At 39.3% G+C, this 19,379-nt stretch overlaps 1 protein-coding gene across 1 annotated transcript in view; it reads left to right on the forward strand.

The window, feature by feature from the left end:
* CRYL1 (crystallin lambda 1) overlaps positions 1-19,379 on the forward strand; it is a 50,195-nt gene that overhangs the window by 862 nt on the left and 29,954 nt on the right. The window contains exons 2-3 of the mRNA XM_058846759.1: positions 2,489-2,596; positions 9,519-9,645. Of these exons, the coding sequence (XP_058702742.1) occupies positions 2,489-2,596; positions 9,519-9,645 (235 nt within the window). The remainder of the gene's footprint in view (positions 1-2,488; positions 2,597-9,518; positions 9,646-19,379) is intronic.

The raw sequence follows: 19,379 nt of genomic DNA on the forward strand, positions 1-19,379 counted from the left end.
GTGCTGCAAGTGTGGGCTGCAGCAAACTGTTAGCTAGACTACTTGAAGCCTCAGGATGGGAGTTTCGGTGCTGCTGTGTGACACTGACCAAACTGGCTCCTGCTGCTGGTACTCACAGAAATTTTGCTCACACTAGGTGTGTCTGAAGGGTCTGGAGAGTTGGGCTCCTGCCTGCTGTGGCTTCTGTGTGTTATAAATACATATTATAATACTGGCTTTTTGCAAGTATTAAGATGAATGCTATATGTATAATGTTAAAATGGCTTTGCTGTAATAGCCGATATATGTGTGTTTGAACTGTCTGCTTAGTTAGGATAACCTCCAGTGAACAGATGATGGGGACCCTGCTGATTATCAACACTCACCTGTAGAAAGAAAGAGCTAAGGCTGAAATTAAAAGGTGATAAGAAGAGAATTAAAGCCACAAGCCAAGAAACATGCATGCTCTAAAAAGGTGGACCCAAGGAGTGGCCATGCTAAAAAGTTCCTGGAAAATATAAACTAGTTAATAGAAAAGTTTGAATATGCATAAAATTTGTGAATATGCATCAACTTGATACATATAGATGGGACAGATTGCATATAGATTTCTATTGATGCAGTAGAAATGGTATATGAAGGGTGTTTCCAAAACACTGTGTGTGCTCTTGGCAGAGTGCCAAGCACTCAGCTGTTTTAACCCTTTGCTTTATTGTCTTTGTCTTTGTCTCCTATTGTCCTTTTTTTTTTTTTTTTTTTTTTTTATTTAACCTTTTAAAATTTACCAGAACAGTCAACATAGTTTTTCACATGTGGCACTACTGCAGGTTTTGGTAGCACCTGCAGAAGTGAGCAGATCTGGTTAATACTTTATCTGTCACTGGGCCCAAAATGACAGCGTGTCAAAAAGCACTGTCTTGGGGTCAAATATGCTAACATCAGGTTGTAATGGTGCTGTCATGTACAATGCAGTAATGGTGCAGGCCTGATACCTACCATGGACTTTGTGTGCTCTGTGGTTCAAAAGAAAAACTCCACAATCTTAAAAACCTGTATTAAAGTGAGAATTTTTTGTGTGTGTTTTAAGGAAATTTAATTTAAAAGTGCAATTTAGAGAGATTATGCTACTTTGTAAAGATACTGGTGGCTCAGATATGCTTATGTCAGATTGGAGTGATTCAAATGCTTTTATTTTATAAATACTTGTTAGCCAGGAGGCTACAGTAGCTAGCAAACATTGGCCATTCCTATTCTGTAAGTTTGTTCTGTTGCTTGCCTCAGAACTGATGAATTCTGGGCTTACGACAGAGAAGTTGTTTATTTTTACTTTTAAATTGTATGTTTTGAATGAGACCTTACTGTCTGCTTAACAGCAGTAAATGCAAAGGTTCACTTTTTTTTTGTCCCAGTTATTTCCACTGATTCCTGCTATTTCCTGAAACTTCCTGTTTTAATCCTTTAAAAAATATGTAGTTAAACCAAAGACTGAGCATGTTCCTGTTTTTTCTTCCTTCTTTTCTCATCTGCCCTATTACTTTACCTCTGACTTTTGCTCCCCTTTTAATCTTTTATTGATGCCCTAATGGTCTTGAGTGTTTTAGTTGCCAGAGATCAGTAAAGTTTAATGCTGCAAATACAGATCTTGGAAGTGAGAGGAAATGCAAATTTGTAATGTAATGCCATGTAATTATCAAAACCCGCACTGTAGCTGTCATGGATATGGAGTTCTGATCTTGTCTCTATTATGGATTTTTTTTCCTAATGTTTTTTGTGATTTCAGGTTATTTAAGCTTGTGATACTATGCCTTGGTGCTTCCATTTGAAAAGATTGCTTCCTGCTACACATCTAATGAAGTTAAAACCTGCATTGTTTTAAGAGAGATTATAAAATTGTCAGTTACTACAGATTTTCTCCATGTATTGCTCAGTAATATGATTTCACTGAAAGATGTAGGCAGCCTGTTCCTGTGTATATCCAGCATGATGAAGCACTTCATCTAAAAATAAAGGTAGTGCTAGAGATGGCTAGGTGGAAAAATAGTATCAAAACCAATGCTCAGTTGAAGTTCTTTTTTCCCTTTTCATGTGCTTGTGGTATTTTCTGAATTGCTGAGGACCTGTGACTTCAGTAGCTGGGTCTTGGGTTTTCGATCACCTCTGAAGCAGGATCCTGCACTCTGGGATCAGTGGACTGCTGCCTGTCTTCAGTCTATGAACCAAACAAAAACTTTTTTTTTTTTCAATCTCTTTAATATAAATGCATTAATCAACTCCAGGTTAAGATTGTGTCTGACAAAACTGTTGGTGATCGAGTCCAGTATGCCAAAGTAGTGGTTCCTCCTATTTGAATTCTGCTCTCCTTTTTCTGTTTTGTTTTGAGTTTTTTCTTCCTCATTATTATCAAATATCAAAGAGTCCATGCTCTGGTTTGGTTTTTGCAATGCTTTCAAGATCTCCTTCTCCCTGTTAAATGCTGGTTTATTAATTGGCTGTTTTGGTTTTTTTTCAGTGGACTCATTGGTCGCAGCTGGGCCATGGTGTTTGCTGCTGGAGGCTTCAAAGTGAAACTTTATGATATTGCACAACAGCAGCTAACAAGTGCACTGGAAAATATTCGGTAGGTAACCTGACTGGAAATATCTGGGGTTGGAATGAAACTGTGGGATTTTTGTAATTATGAGTGAATAGCCATATCTTGTTATTTCAGGGAGCATAGATTTTAGGCTTTGAAGAAGGCATTAACTCAGAAGTACAGGTTAAGATCAGAAGATGTGTGCTTCCAAGTGTCACTGACGCTTCTAAAGAGAAATTTAATTTTAATTTATTCAGGATCTTAAGTTTAAATTTTATTTTTTTTTAAATAATGCATATCACCTTTCCTAGGTAATATCATTATCACCTAGGTTATTTGTAGGTTGGGTTTAGAGTATATGAACATAAGAGTTTTTGCACAGAAAGGCAACAAAGACCCTTTCAAAGTGGAGGTAGGTTAAGATGGATTGCTGAGAAGCCCTGCTACAATTCTTAGCATTTTATAATTAGTTTTTAATCTCTTAAACTGGTGTTTTTGAGTCCTAGAAGAACAAGTTGCTAGTGTCATTGATCAGTTATAGTTGAGGTAGGAAACTTCTTTAGGAGTGCCAGTGTGAGGGTGTAATTGTGACATCACTTACACCAGCTGAGTCCAGGAGGCCTCCAGCCCTCTTCTGTTGCCCATGGCACGGTGGCTAAAGCCTCATGCTTCTGGTACTTGGTACTACAAGAGCTACAAGTTCAAGTCTTGCCTGTCTGCTCCTCTCCCCCAGCCTTCTGTGCCAACAAGTTAATTATCTATTCAGTCACTCTTAACTGGATTTCTTCCAAGTATTTCTCTAACCTTCCCTTGAACTGATATAAATCCTTCTGTGGCTTCCTTACCAAAGGACTTTGTGTTCTGCAGATTTACTGCTCACTGTGTGAGGAGCCATTCCCTTGTGTTTGTTTTGAACCTGGCTCCTAAGTTACTTTGATTGACCCCTAGTTCTTGTGTTAGAAGGAACATGTCTGCTTGGTCCTATGCACCCTCTTATTTCTTTCAGGTTCTTTCTGGACCTGAAAATACAGCTTTAATCTGCCTGTGAGAGAGGGTCAAAGTACATTTATAAAGTGGTTCTGTGCACAACCTTATGTTGCTGTATCGGCATTTAATGCTGGACTTCAGGTGACTTCACAATTAGCATCAACCTAAATGCATCACCTCTCCCTTCATGATGCCTTGGAGTGACATAATGTCAGCTTTTTGTGTCAGCTGAATGTGGTGTAAGGTGCACCTGAAAAAAAGGTTGTGTGTTGCATCCCAACTGCTTTCTGTAACAAGCCTTAAAGCAAACAAGAGTGACTTCAGGAACCCTTTGTAGATCGATTCTGTTGTTAAGAGTTCAGAAGTTAAACAGTATGTGATGTGTAGTGAGATCTGCTTAAAAAGACTTGATAACAAAAGAGTGGGAAGATCTATCTCCTCTTATTTTTCTTTCCAGCTAGATGTTAGACCAAGTATCTCTGTTGCATCACCTAGATGACACAAACTTTTGCTTTTTTTCAGTTTCTTGGTCTCGGTAGCCACTATGAAATTCTGGATTATTAGGTGGCAGTTTTGTGGTGTTCATTACTAAAGCCATCACTTTCCCCAGATTTTTTCCAAAAGCAGGATGAGGATGTTAGCCTTCCAAGGTTTTCAGCTTGAAAACATGAAACATAGAATGTCACATGTAATAGGATAAAGTGCTATTTGAGTGGGTCTGTACTGTTGTGTGCCTGCATGTGTTCTCCTGTAGGAGTTCACCGAATCACTGAATGGGTAGTGTTGGAAGGGAGCACTGGAGATCATCCCATCCAACCTCCCTGCTCAAGCAGCGTTTTCTAAAGCTCCTTGTATCTAGGCAGCTTTTGAATAGCCCCAGGAAATAGACCCTACAATCTCTGGGCAAGCTGTTCCAGTGTTTAGTTTCTCTCACAGTAAAGAGGCTCTTCCTCTTGTTCAGGTGGAACTTGCTGTCTTCCAGTTTCTGCCTGTTGCCTCGTCCTATTGCTCGGCACCACTGAGAAGAGCCTGGATACATTTGTTGAAACTCACCTTTCAGATGCTTACTAGACATTGTTGAGGTCCCCTGTGTTGTTTCTTCTCAAGGCTGAACAGGCCCAACTCCATCAGCCTTTCCTTGTAGGAGAGATGCTCTGGCACCTTAATCATCTTAGTAACCCTCTTCTGGATCCCCTCCAGGAGCTCTGTGTCTTTGTCCATGTACTGAGGAGCCCAGAACTGGACACAGCACTCCAGATTTGGCCTCACCAGGGCAGAGTAGAAGATCAGGATCTCCTCCCTCAGCCTGCTGGCACTGCTCTTCCTAGTGCATCTCAGGATCTCACTGGCCTTGGTCACATGGACACTGCTGGCTCATGGACAGCTTGCTGTCCACCAGGCCCCTCAGGTCCTTCTCTGCAGAGCAGCTTTCCAGCAGATCAGCCCCAGCCTGTGCTGGTGCCTGGGGTTATTCCTCCTCAGTGCAGAACTCCACATTTGCCTTTGTTGAATTCCAGTTCTTCTCTGCCCATCTCTCCAACCATTGAGGTCCTTCTGCAGGACTGCACTGACCTCTGGGGTATCGGCCACTCCTCCCAGTTTAGTATCATCAGTGAGCTTGCTGAGGAGGCACCTGCCCCTTCATCCAAGTCATTGATAAGTTCAAGGCAAGTTCAACTGAGTTCAAGGCAGGTTTTGCCTTTTACATAAGATGTTCTTAACTTATAATTAACTTGTGTATTTTGGCTATTGTAACACTAGTTAAAAAGCCTAGTTTCAGGAAAACATAGATTTTGTGACAAGAATACAAGCTACACAGTTTCTTCAACCACTATTTTAATGAATGTATCTATCAAAATATGGTCCAACTTCTCTGAACTCATTTCATAGCACACAACCTGCAGTAAATCACAATGAGTTATTGATGTGATATTTATGCCAGAAGAGTTGGAGCTTGAGCAGGTAATGTGTGCGCACAAAAGAGCAGCAAGGGAATGATTGTCTGATAGAGACATCTGGTGAATGGTTCTGTAAACTTGATGTAGTTTGCTTTCCTTTTTTGCCTCCAAATAACAAATATTTTTAGGAAAGTTTTTAGACTTAGGGGTTTTGTGGTTTACTTTGTCGTAGTATTGGAACATATTTATTCCACTCTAGTCTGCAGTCCACAAACTTCTAGTGTATGGAGGTACTACTTACTAGGGAGAAACTAAAGTGTACAGATGACCATTTGCAGTTTCCCTTTTCCAAATAAAACTGGGATTTGAGTAGTAAGCAACTCACTTTTCTTCTAAAAGGAGATGATTCTTCTTTGATGGCAGATGTGATTCTTAATTATGTTGTTGCTTTTTAATCTGTTGACCCATAACTCATTGCCTTTTATATAAATTCAGAACATCTCAGAGTCTGCTCTAATGGAGCAACATTTTGTTCTGCTGAAGACACAAACTGATGAACACCCTTATTCCACACTGAACCTACTGAATGCATGCTTTAGTAGCCTGCCTTGGGAAATGTAATTTTTCATATCCAGCATGCTTTTTTTCTGCATCAGTGTGATTCTGGTTTGAATGCAAGATTGCTAAATTTTGAAATAGCAAGACTTAGAAAAACAAGTAGTATCCTATTCCTCAAAGTAGTCCTAAAACATAGGATGCAGAAATGCTTTACTGCATGTGCGTCTGCCAAAAAATAAATTTATGATTCTTGTAATTTGTAAACTTTTTCAAGTATACAATACTGTGCTGTTGTTCTAAACATAATTATTTTGCTGATAAAGATTGATTAATTACCTAGCTTACTGGCTTAGTCTTCTGGTCTGTCTTATGTACTGCTTTGTTGTATTGGTACTGTATATATCAAGAGCAAAATGCAGCTTGGCTTAGTTATTCTTTGATAGTTTTATGTATCTCCTTTGAGGGGAGAACTTCTAACAGTTTGATATTGAGTGCCTGATGCTGGCACACCAAGTTTGTGCTAAATTGTAGGCTTGATTCTACTTTTTATCTCTGCCCACCCACCATGCCCAAAAATGCAATTAACTGACTAGGCAAAACTGTTTCACTTGCAGAACTAACTGGAGAACATATTGATGGGCTTTGGAAGGGGATAGATTCCACCTTTACAAAGGTTCTGTCTGACTGAGTTGAAAACATCTCCAAAAGGAAACGTTGTCTTTTCACCTCATTCCTGTGTGGTAGCCAGTCCCCTGGGCAGCCGGAACATAGGATTTCAGTAAGGGTGATTTGTGTAATTACTAAAGTTGTGTTTTGAGAACAGTTATGGTGCTTACATTTGTTTGGTATGTAGAGTAACAGGTTATCTGTCCAAGGATTTGGTGAGATCTCCTTTCCTGAAAGCTTCCAAGCTGGGCCACACAAAACCTGCTGAACTTATTAAGAACAGGGCTGGTGTTTTCTTCTCTTCCTTCCCTTCTTGTTAGTGTGGGCAATATAGTTGTGATTAAGCAGTCTTAATTCTAGTAAGTATTTGCTGGTTGTAACAGTGTGTGCTGAATACAACTGCTCAGTAGTGGCTGTGGATAAAGGTAAAGCAAGTGGGGTGTGAACAAGATGAGTTAAGTGTTAGCATTGCTTTCAGGATCCTTCTGTAAAGACTTTTAGAGTAGGATTTATAATCAGAAGCATTCCAGGCATTTTATGTGTTTGGGAGTGTTCCCATAGATTGGATACCTTATCCTGAAGCAAATACTAGTCCAGTTGCCAGAATAGTGCAGACAGGTTCTACAGTAAAAATCTGGAGGTACATGAAGCATAAGCTGAAAGAGGAAGTAGTATTTTCTTATGGATGTAAGTTCTTCATTCTTCAAAGACCTTACAGGTATTGAGTGGAATTCTCTGCGCTACGCACACAATGCAGCTGCAGAGTGAAGCTGTGGACATGGCTGCAATGATTGCAGCGTCATCCTAGGGTCATCCTAGGGACGATCCCCTAAAAATTTAAGCTGTCTTCATTAAAAAGTCGTCCAGTAGAGGTCAGTGGTGCACTGCTGTATGTACAAAAACCTTTGTGTCTTAATATATGGTAAGTATCAGGGAGCACTGGTTTCCCACAATTCTGTAGCAATCTAATACGCCATGGGAATATAAAGATAGTTTAGCATTTAAAAGACTAAAATTTATTTATGGAACAAAACAACCAGAATGACAGATTGGCAAAAGGTGCAAAAAATTAAAATTTCCCAGGAGGGAAAGCCAAAATTGAGGTAAGGCACATATTTCCTACTCCATGTTTTAACTGACTTAAATGCATGGGTAACATGAAGATTGGTTATGTTAAAAAGAACGGTTTTTGTTTAGGAGAAAAAAAAAATAAAAATCAATCCAGCCTCAAATTCCAAAGATGAAGATGGTGGTTTTGAAGGTTAACTAAGAAATGGTATTCTGAGTGCACAGTGTATTGTTAGTGGTTTGTGACAAAAAAGCAGAAATGCGGGATGGTTGTCAATGACAGAGAAGAAAAGATATGAAATAGGAAATGGATGCTGCAAGCTTCTGTAAGAGCTTGGGGAAAAAAAATAGAAGCTAGCTCTCTTAGTCTATGACTCAAGCTTTCTTTGAGTCCCTCAGTCACCAGTTATGTACTGTAATTTTGCATAACCTGGGAGGATGAAACAAATGTAGTGTTGCAATGAGAGTGAACAAGAACTTCATCCTCTTCTTCAAAGAAGGAAGTAATTCCAATATGATCTCTTCAAATGTAACTTTTTTGTTGTTTTTGTTTTGTGTGTGGTTTTAGTTTGGTTTGTGGTTTTTTAAGCATATGAGCAAGAGTATGCTGGATCTGGGCAAGGGCACCTGGGAAATGAACTTCTAATGAATGGATAGTAAAGACCTTTTGAAATATTCATCTTGCCTCACAGGGTGTGAGGGAGCCAAAAGTTTGGATTCTCTGGCTTAGGGCACCTGTTTCTTTCCACCTTTTTAGTGCTAGACACCTTAAGTGTTGGATGAAGTTTCTGCCCAGCACGCTGTATATTCCTTGAGAGAGGGAGATGAAGATCCCTGTCTCCTATTCTTTGCCATAAATTGCTTAAGAAGTAGAAGTCTGTGCTTTTCAGCCATCCATTTGGTGTGTCCTTAATTAAGCTGTTAGGAAGAATAAAGGATTTTTTTTTTCCTGCTGCTATTCATTAGGTCAATTTCCTCATGTCTTAACAAGGATGAGCAGTTTTTGCTGAATAATAACCAAAGGCTCAGAGGAGTTCTGTCTTGATGAAACTCATGAAAACTGAACCAATTTAACCATAATAAGGACTACATCAAAGAGCTTTAGGTTGATTAGGATCAGACATTTTAATCCCACCTAATTTCTGTGGTCATCGTTCCTCTAAGTGGCTTATAATGGTTTTGAAAAATGGCTTTCTTGTTCTGGATGTTTGAGGACTTCGAACTGGAGAGACCTTTTCTGAAGAAGTCCAGTCCCAGCCATTCATTTTAAGTTTAGTAACTATTTGAATTTTTTGACACTTGTTCTGTGGTCATTAAAAAAACCCCAAAATGTAGTGGCATGGTTTTTAGAAAGGACTCTTGCCTGTATCTAATGTATTTATTTATATCTATACTGGTAGAGAGCTGCTCCTACAGTGAGGCTTTGTAGTAAAAGAGCTGTTTGTAAAACTAGATTAAGTATATTAAAGGGACCTTGCTTCTCATTAAATATGAGCAAAAAAAACCTCTTGCTGATTGTGCACCAGTTAAAACAAATTTGAAGTGGTGACAATCTTGCATTTAGGCATAGAACTTAGAGCTGTCTGTGCTTGAAGAGAAGCAAAACCTTTGATAAGATGGGGGAGGACGGAGAAATGACTGAAATTAACCTCTATATTTTTGAATATAAATACGTGCAGTGGCATGACAAATAGTGTAGTACATGGTTTGTTAAGAAGGGTTTTTTAAAAAAATTGATGGTGGCTTAACAATGATAAAGTGTTTAAATGTGTCTATGTTGTTTCTGTCAGCAAACAAATGAAAGAGATGGAGAAGTCGGGAGTCCTGAAAGGAGCTTTGAGTGCGGAACAGCAGCTGGCTCTCATTAGCGTTTGTACAGACCTGAAGGCAGCAGTAGAGGGTGCTGCTTTCATTCAGGTAAGCTAAGAATTGCCAACTCCTAGCAAACGGTTCAGAAAGGTGATTAAAAGCTGTGCTATGCAGTAGGTGGGCACTGAAGAGTTCAACATCCTGACCCCATAAGGATATAGTCATGCTTGTTAAAGCTCTTTCTAGCCTGGTATCCTGATGAGGGAGATCATGCCTCTTTGCAGAATTTCCTACACTTGCAAGAGTCCTTGCAAGTTTATTCTGAGTGATGGGGGTAGACGCTGGCAGCTAAACTGAGAGGGAATTGCTGACCTCCATGTGTAATAATGACTGTACTGTTTGAAAGATGAATGTGAGGTGAAGGTTGGCAGGAGATTTTTGGGGGACAGATTATCTCTTAGGGAATGCCACACATTCTAGAGCTGGGTCTAAAATGTGTTTTTTCCTCTCCAGGTACCTACTGAAGGCAGGGATGACATATGGGGGGACTATTCTGACTGGGAGGAAGTGCTGTAGCCAAACACAGCTATCCCAGAGTGTTGGAGTATTAAAACCTGGGTTGATACATATGTTTGAAATACGTTCTGCTAAAATTGGAATGGGGAACAAGCTGAACTACTAGACCTGATAGACAGATAGATAGTTTGTGGCTGCTTAGTTACTAATATGCTCACTTATTTGGACATAGTTTTTAATTTGCTCACTGGATTGGACATAGTGCAAAGAATAGGCTAATCTGGGACCATTTCTGGGATAGAGTATGAATGAGTTTTCATTAGGATTGGCATCTTCTACCCTATATGGCTCCCCAGTATTATTCCAGTGTTGTACCATTAGCTGTCTCTACGTGTATTTGTGCTGCACTTGAGTTTACATCTTACGCTGTTTCAGGCTGTAAATTCCCAGCTGATCAGCTGCAACACAACCCTCATAACAAATTGCACTGAAGGAGCACAGACTTCCAGACCTTTTATTCCTCCCAATTTGGTGGAGGAGGAGAGAATGGGAGGCAGGGTGAAACCTCACACAGAAGTCAAGGTGTGAATGTACTTTAGATTTTTACAGTGGTACACTGTTTGGTGTTCACTTCTTTTCTTTGTAGCATGAAACTATATATTGTCACCCCCAGTGTCTTACTCTTTCATCACTAATGAGCTTGGAACTTGTTAGTTCATGGTATTGTGTTCATGCATGTATTGCCTTCTTCTACTGAGTTTAATTTGCAAATTTATTGTCTAATAAATCAGTCTTGTAAAGTCCTGCAAATGTTTGTGGTTGTAATAATGATGGCCAACTTAAATTTCATGAGCTAACTCTCAGGTCATTTATGAATGGATGTAACAGGGGACACAGCTATCTGTGAAACAGCACTGGCCAGCCTATTCCAGTGAGTAAGAACTGACTGTTCTTCCTACCTTCTGCTTGTGAAGGCTGCCTTCTTGTTTCCAGTATACTCATAGTTCTTGTTTTCTTTTGCTGTTTCAACCATTCCGTACAACCTGGTATATTCATATAGTGTCCTTATTTTCTCCCTATGCTACTTGCAAGGATCTGATCCTTCTTAGTTCCAGCTTTGTATCTCTTTAGCATTCTGACTTCTATTTTACCATCTTCTTTTGAAGCTGAACATAGCTGCGATGGAGTTCTTGGGTCTTGTTGCTCTGGCAGGGATGTTGAGTTTTGGTATGCTATTGGTCCCACGAGAGAGGGTTTTTGGCAAAATCTCAAGATTTTTGAGAAAGGTCTTGTATGCCAAGTCTGATTAAATCAAGGGCTGCATCCTTCCCCACCACTATCAATTCATTTATAAAATGGGCATTGGGCAAATGTTGCAAAATCAAAGTAATTTTCTGTTTGAAGGAACCTGTGGAAGTCATCTGGCCCAACCCATTGCAGGATGAACTTGCATCAACTTGCACAGAATTTGTGCAGTTGAGTTTTTGGTAAACATTTCTGTTCTCTTTGGGTAACTTGTTACAATGTTTGCTGTCATTGTGCAACTTTTCCCTATTATCTAATTGGAAGTCTCTTCTTGCAACTTCAGTCTCTTGCCTCCTGTCCTACCAGCCTGCACCTCAGAGAGCCTGTGTGTTCCTTTCAGGTAGCTGAAGACAATGGTGTTGTATTGGTAGTCTCCAAAAAGCAAGTGTACCTGGGGTAACTCCAGCTTTCTGGCACTGTTTTATGTTCCCTTAGCCCTCTTGGTGTCTCTGAACATGTAGTTGTTTAGTATATGAATAAAAATAAGCTAAATAGCTGCAGTATGCTCATGGATAGCAAGTCATTTGTGTGAAACACAGTTGGCACTATTTGTGTCAGCTCTCCAAACTATAGCATTAAAGTTCAGTTTGATTCAGAGTTAACAAATGCATAGTGGAACTGGGCAGGAAACTTACTTGAAATAGACTTTAATTTTCTCTTGAAGGAGGGTGGTGGAATAGAATGAGACAATGTAGGCTCACAGCTTTATTTCAGCAGTGAGCAGACTACTTTATAACTGAACCATATTAAATTTAAGAAATGCTGCTTAGTGCAGCTTTGAATGTGGACGGACAAAATGTAGAAATTTTAATTTATGAGCAAAAGTGTTCTGACTTTTAGTTACTTAAAAAATAAAATACTGGTTGCATTAATCTTAGTAGAATGGAGAAGACTCAATTTTCATGCTGAATGATATAACCTACTAATTAGCTTATTTTGAAATTTTCATGAGAACTGCATTTCTTTACCCTGGATTTTAGTTGGTTAAATCTTAACTTCTTTTCAAATCTGGTCTTTGTAGAATAAATCCACTTAAAGCTTTAAAAAACTTATTAATGTTTGCCCTCTCTGGGTAAATTCTTGAGACAGTTGCCTCCTATGTAGTTTTCACAGGACATAATAAAACAGATGGGATAAAGTAGTAAAAAATGGAACTTCCTAAGTTATATCAGTGAAGATACAAAAGGGAAAAAGATGCAAGAGATAATTAGAAGGACTGAGAAGAAAATTTATAACAGCAATGTCTTGAACCTTTTAAAAGGTTATATATTCTCTCTCCTGAGCATTTTCATGAAGTAACTTGTGATTAGTGTGCTTTACATCAACTTCAGAAGGAAATCAGTCCATGTTTTGCTCTCAAACTGAGTTTTCACACAAGCTGACTTCTCAGAACTTTCCTATGCTACTTGGAATAAGTGCATAACCTATACCATGTAGGTAAATGTACACTGCAAGTTTTTGTATCACTAAAAGCTTTAATTCTGAACTAACTTCTCCATTAGCTGAAAACTCCATGGAGATAAATTAATGCATATGTTTGTACTATAATGTTCCTGGCATGGAACTCTCATAGGTGAGTTAAATGTTTCTTACTTTTGTGGTCTTGGCTTTCCTTGCATAAATGCATGATGACTTATTTCTTCTGTCTTTATGTGACTGTTGGATATTGAACATCTTAGTACTCCCTTGAATATTAAAACCAGATTTTAGTGGATATGTGTCTAGTTCATAAATAATATAAATTGAACAGAAATCAGTGCAGCACTTGTATGATCTCTTCCCACAACACTTGTAACATAAACCCAAAGGTTTTAAATTGAACAATTTACTAACTGAACAATAAGGTTTACTAGCTGTCAGAGGAAGAGAAGATGGCTAACTATTGCTAAGATCTTACTCTTGACACCTGAGCTGCTGTTTATTTTGGTGATTTGTCAGGGCTTTCTGGGCTGGTTGAAGATGGACACAAAAGGTGACTGAGAGGTGATCTCTGAACCCATCTGATCTTCTGTGGCATTGAACAGAGCAGACTGAGCAAGGGGATGAAGTTAAGCTTTTAACTTACACTTTATGTTCTTGAAGTATTTATCCTTTTTACTTTTAAAAGAGCTCTGCCTAAAAGCCTTAGAACAGTATCTTCATTTCCTGCCCACACCTTTAAAAAGAGAGGGTGTTCTGCCCCCTCTCCTACTCCCCCCATTACACCTGCACAGACTGTTGAGCTGGTGATAACAACACTAAAATATTTTCAACCTGGTATGTTTCAGATCTTGCTGGTTCCTTCATCTTTTCCAGTTAGACATATTTTTAAAAAACAGCGTTAACAGCTTTCAAAAATCCTGGTGGTGCCTTCAGGGTGCAAAACCAGCATTGGCTTTGGAGCTTTGACAACAGGTGTCTTGTGTCTCTGGTCATAAATACTAGTTTTTGACTGTCTCTTACCAGTTTGTACTCGTAGCTTTTGTTTGACTTTCCTAATGGCTTTCAAGAACCCTTTTGCTTCTGGGGATGAGGGAATGTCTGCAGACAGTGGGTGAAGATATCTTCAGCTGCCCTGAGCTCATAGGCTGGAGGACCATACTGTTTTGGAGGCTCTGTTAGTCACAGACCTCTGTGAAAACAAAACTGCTGGCAGGCAGAGTGTGCAAGCATTGCAGTACCGTGGCTTCTCCTGAACTGAGCCCTGGATGGACAAACATCAGTATGTTTGTTCTCAGCTAGGCAAATATAACCTTAGGCCTAACCTCTGTAGGTTAAGCCTACAGAGCTTAAACACTGGCCTGAGGCACCAGAAGTTGCATTTTGGCTTTTGAGGGAACAGGTTTTAGGCACAGGACCTGACTTGCTGTCTTTGTAGAAGTTTTGAGAAAATTCTTTCCAATTTTAAGGATTGAAATGATCAGATCTTAAAGACTTGCTGCAAAACATTTTATGAAGTCAGTGTCTGAGTTGAACTGAAAGATGATGTTTAGGTAAACAGCTTGCCAGTGTCACTGCAGTGGTGCTGCTGCTGCATGGACTTAACCAAATGTTTAAGCATTTCTAACGTCCTTCCAAATTTTCTAACATTTATTTCCCATCTATTCTGTCCATAAAACAGCTGGTGTAATCTACCATTATAGTCTTGAATATGGTTTTGGTCCCTGTTTCAGGAGGTTGTCATTGCCAAAACTGTCATCCTGCCTGATACCCCTGGTCCCTTTTCTGGGGTGGTATTGTGTTTCCATTGCCTTTCCTAGATCACTTTCCGTATTTTTCAGGTTGGATGAGATCAGGGTAGAGGAAAACAGGGAAAAACTTGTACTTTGAGAGAAGAGGTAGGGAGGAGGATGTCAGTCAACTAGTTTGAGATCTTATTGTCCTTTCCTGAGGGAACAAAAAGGATCTTCATCTGTAGCAGCCTGATCGACTTGTCTGTCTTTTGAAACTTTTGTAGGACACGTGAACATCATAGAAAATGCTGGAACTTTTCATGCCATGATGCTCACAGGACAAGAAGCAAACTTGTCTTCATTTGCTGTATTTGTTTTAAACAAAACAAAACAAAAAAAACCCCAGCCAAAAAGCCCCTCACAGAACCCCTCAAGTCTCAAATTTGCAAGTCTGATTTTAGAAAATGTGATTCTGAAAACTAGTACCTCTGCAAATCCTGTTTTTTTCTACTAAAGGTTGAAAGGACACTTGTAATTCAGTCATTTATTCTGAACAGCGTGGCAGTAATTTGATATTTTTATTGGTCAGATTCTTTAACAGAGTATGTTTATGAAACATAGGAAAGTACAAAATGTTTCCATCCAAGTGCTGGATTTCACCTCAGTGTTGTTTAATTGCACAGTATCTTGCAGTTAAGAGTTTTTCATGTCACTCAAGTGGTAGTGATTTATGAAGCATCAGATTTCACACTTGTATGAGCTCATATGTTCAAGGAAAATAAGAAATTATCATTCTAGATCTAAAGTGATTTATAACCCTAAATTATCTTTTAAGATTAGATTAGCCTGAAAGTGCTGGTGCTCTACCCGATCTTTTATGACAGCTTTTACAATAAGCTTCTTCATCTAGTGATGACACCAAAGGCAAGCAGGATCAGTCATACCTAGACAACTCTGTCAAAAATGTGTTAGCCTGTTCTTAAAATTCTCTTGTGCTGTGATTCCTTCTCCTCCCATGTTTAGCATTTTGCTCCAGTGAATACATAACCCATAGAAAGTCTATAACTGAAGCCCTGGGATGTGAAACTCACATGCCGGTACTTTATTAATATTTTTTATAATTGTGTCACATGGTGATAATGTGCCCTCCCATTCCTAGCAAACAGCCACTCTGCTTTTCTGTTAAAAGAGCTGCTGGCCTTGTTATGCCTTTTTACCCTTGGCTTACTACCCTTAGTAAGATAGTTCAGGTTCAAAATAAAAGTCTTGGTTGCCAAGGTTGTGTGCCTTGTTTTGGACTAACTAGAGTTGGTTTACACCTAAGATGGATTTTGTTGCAAACGATATTTTTGTTAATGATTTAGTTTTTGTTCATGAGCTTGAAACCATCTTGGAAGGAAGTTGTATACCCATTTAGTGGAATGAGTATCTGCTGTGGGAAAGGGGCAGACAGTCTGATGAGCTCCTCTTCCCTGTGTGTATCCCACTGGGTTGGGTTTCTGACTCAGGGTTTTTTGTGGTGGTTTGTTTTGGTTTTTTTCTCCTCCTTCTACCTCATTTTAACTGATCAGAATCCTGACACTGCACTGAAAGGTGTGCAACAGCCTGGGGCCTCCTTCGACAACAGCTGTGTGTGTGTCTCATCCCAAAGCCATGCAAAAGTGTGTGTGCCTTCTACCCAGTTGCTGGCCCTGCCTTTGTCCTCAAGGAGGAGAGCAACACTTTACAAAAAGAGACTGAAGTTAATGTGCTATCCCCTTGCCATCTTTGAAATAATGAAATTTTGTTTGTCACCTTGTCTTGATAATGTCTTGGTATACTGTTAGATGCACATATTATCCATCTCTAAAGTGCCTCAAAATGTGCATCTTAAACTATTTTTGATGGGAACTTATATGGAAAAGTCCAAAATACTTGAAGTCAAGTATTTACATTTGAATATGTAATGGTTTTGAATTTTGTGAAATTACCAATCCTATCCAGTGTATGAAAAAAATAGGTATTTGAGCTAAGTTCTATTGGTTAACAATAATATCAGAAGCAAAATTGATACTCTGATTTAATAATTTGTTCTGATATTAAATGTCTCTGCTTGTTTCACTAGCTGAACTCCCAGCCTCTGCAGTCAAAGTGTCATATTTTTAAATTGCAGATGGTGTAGTTCCCCAAGTTCATGTGTGTGACTCTTGTCTACTGGCTAGAGTGCACTTTAGTGTCTGACATGGAATACAATAGAAAAAAGCTGAAACTTCCTTAATAGAAGGTGCATCTTCAGTCTTCCAGAATGGAAATACACACATAAGCCCTGCAGGAACAGAACAAACCAGCATATCAACACAAAAGCCTAAATAGAAATTATAATAATTAGGACTGAAATACTAATGATAGTAGTGAGCATTTAAAACACTCTTTTGCTTAAAATATAATTTCACGTAGATTCAATAAGATGGTGACTGAAACATAGCAGTCTATATGCAAGATGGAGCAAATAGATGGAATTTTGCTTTGGTAACTTCAGCAACCTGCACTTTGCCAGTGATGTTGGGAGAAACAGAACTGGTTGTCAAATGGCAGGGTTTAATTTGCAGACAGCTTATTTTAGCATATGTATTTTTTTCAACGAGGCTTTTACAAGAATCCTTTATAATATTATTTAGATGTGGTAAAATTCTATGGAATAATTGTATTTGACTGTACCATTGCTATCTATAGATGGTGATTTGAAATCTCTTATTTCATTAAATTTCCAGGTCTCCTTTTCAGGTATTTTTAATGTCTGTCTTAAACGGCATTCAGGTTATGTGTATAAAAATCCGCAGGCCAAAACTTTTTGTAGGTTTGTATTAATCAGGGTTTGTTTTAGAAAGAAAACATTCTCAAGTGACTTGTTAGATTGAAAGTAAAACAATTATGGCTGTCTTTTCTGTGAAGTTCTTTTTCTAGTGGATTGTAACTATAAAATATAATGGAAGTATTTGTAGAAATGTATTAGGCACCAAACTTTCAGAAAAGCTAATTTTCTGTCATGCAGAACTCTTTGTCTCTCAATCCTGTGAAGTTCTTTATATTCCCACAAAAAGCTGGACATAGTGTGGTTCCTGTTGCAGGAGTGCTGACAGTCTGCGTCCAACTTGTGGGATAGTTCTGTGCTTTGAAAGCTGCTACTATGGCCTCATTCTGTGAGAGGAGAGTATTGCTGTCACTTGACTCTGGGAACTGTTCTACAGGAGTGCCTTAAAAATGTCAGCTAAATCACAGCACTGACAAGCTGAGGCTACTTAAAATGCTGTTAAATTTTATATGTGTGTAAATAGAGCAGGGGCTTGTGGCACGTTTGGAGATCCTCACTTAACTGCAGAAGATGGGGAGCATTCTTGCAAAGTGGTCATGGCTTCTAAACAATCTACCTGCTGCTTAAAATCTTACTGAATTTACTGGGAAAGGGGAAGCTGCAGAACTCTAGAAAATAATTTTCTACCTTAGTTACGGCTGGGCAAGGGCACAGGGTGCTTTTGCTGTGGCAGCTGCGGCATGGCAGTGAAATGCAACTCTTGGGGGTTAGGTGGTACAAGATAAAGGTGAATAGCTGTAGGAGGGAAATAGCTGTGGGAGAGGAATAGGGTGTTTCTTGCTCTCCCTTGGTTTGATTGAGGAGCCAGTTGAGAACTTATGGGTCAAGATTAGCAGGACCACCAATATGGGCGATGTTGTGGCAGATGTCTGCTACAGACCACTTGATCAGGAAGAAAAGGCCTTCAGAAGCCCCACATTCATAGGCATAGGTCTTCATGGTGGGGCTTCAACCACATCAGTATCTGCTGGAGGGACAGCACAGGAGAGCACAAGGAATTCAGAAGGATTGTGGAATGCATTAACTGTAACTTTAACACAGGTGGCTGAGGACTTGAAGAGAGGACATGTTGTGCTGGACCTCACAAACAATGTAAAACTGGTTGGAGATGTGAAGGTCAGGAGGAAATCTTGGCTGTAGTGACCATGAGATGGTGAAGTTGAGGATCTGAGAAGAGGAGCAAGACAAAAACTAGGATTACAGCCCTAAACTTCAGGAGGGACAACTTTGGTCTGTTGGGCCAAAATCTACTTGCAAGAATCCCATGCTATGCAATACACTCCTTCCATGAAGATGGGTCTAGGAGAGCTCAGGACGGATCTATCTTCACTTGCAGGAATGTATATATTATCATAAACCTTCATATTAAGATTGCCAGGGAAAAAACACATTCTTGTTTATGTTTTGAATTTGCAGCAGACAGCATCTAGTCAGGAGGTAGGAATTCACTGTTGTGCAGCTGTAGCTTTCAGACTTCCTTATTCAGCAGTTCCTAATGCTGGTGACTACCATCAGACTCCACACTTGTTATTGGGAAGGCTTGATGCTGCTCCCTGTGACAGCATCTCCAGATGATCTTACAGAAAGTGCCTTGCTTGTTGCTGAGTGGTTGCTAATCTAATTCTGCAAGCTAGTTTAAATATCTGGCTTTCATCTTATACTGCTTGTGTAGGATGTTTACTTATTTTAGGACCGTACCACTGTGTTGCAGAGCTTTGCTTCAGGCCATATGTTGTTCATTTTGCCTTCCAGTACTAATAAATTGCTCAGCAGCAATTCTCAATGATAGTATAAAGAAAAGGTATTTTGTAAGATAGTGTTTTGGGGAGTGTTTTTCTAGAAGTTAGAAAGGAGTTGCTACCTTGGCATATTTGAGGCTGGATGGGAAGAACCTGGGGAGATGCCAATATTTAAATACAGGAAAATGAAATTGTGCATTTAGATGAGTTGGATGTAAGTGGGAGCACAGATGGTGGATGGCATGGTGAGAAAGGCCTATACAAAAACACAGAGACACT

This window comes from Poecile atricapillus, chromosome 1 (genome assembly GCF_030490865.1).
Source record: "Poecile atricapillus isolate bPoeAtr1 chromosome 1, bPoeAtr1.hap1, whole genome shotgun sequence".
In the NCBI taxonomy this organism is placed as follows: domain Eukaryota; kingdom Metazoa; phylum Chordata; class Aves; order Passeriformes; family Paridae; genus Poecile; species Poecile atricapillus.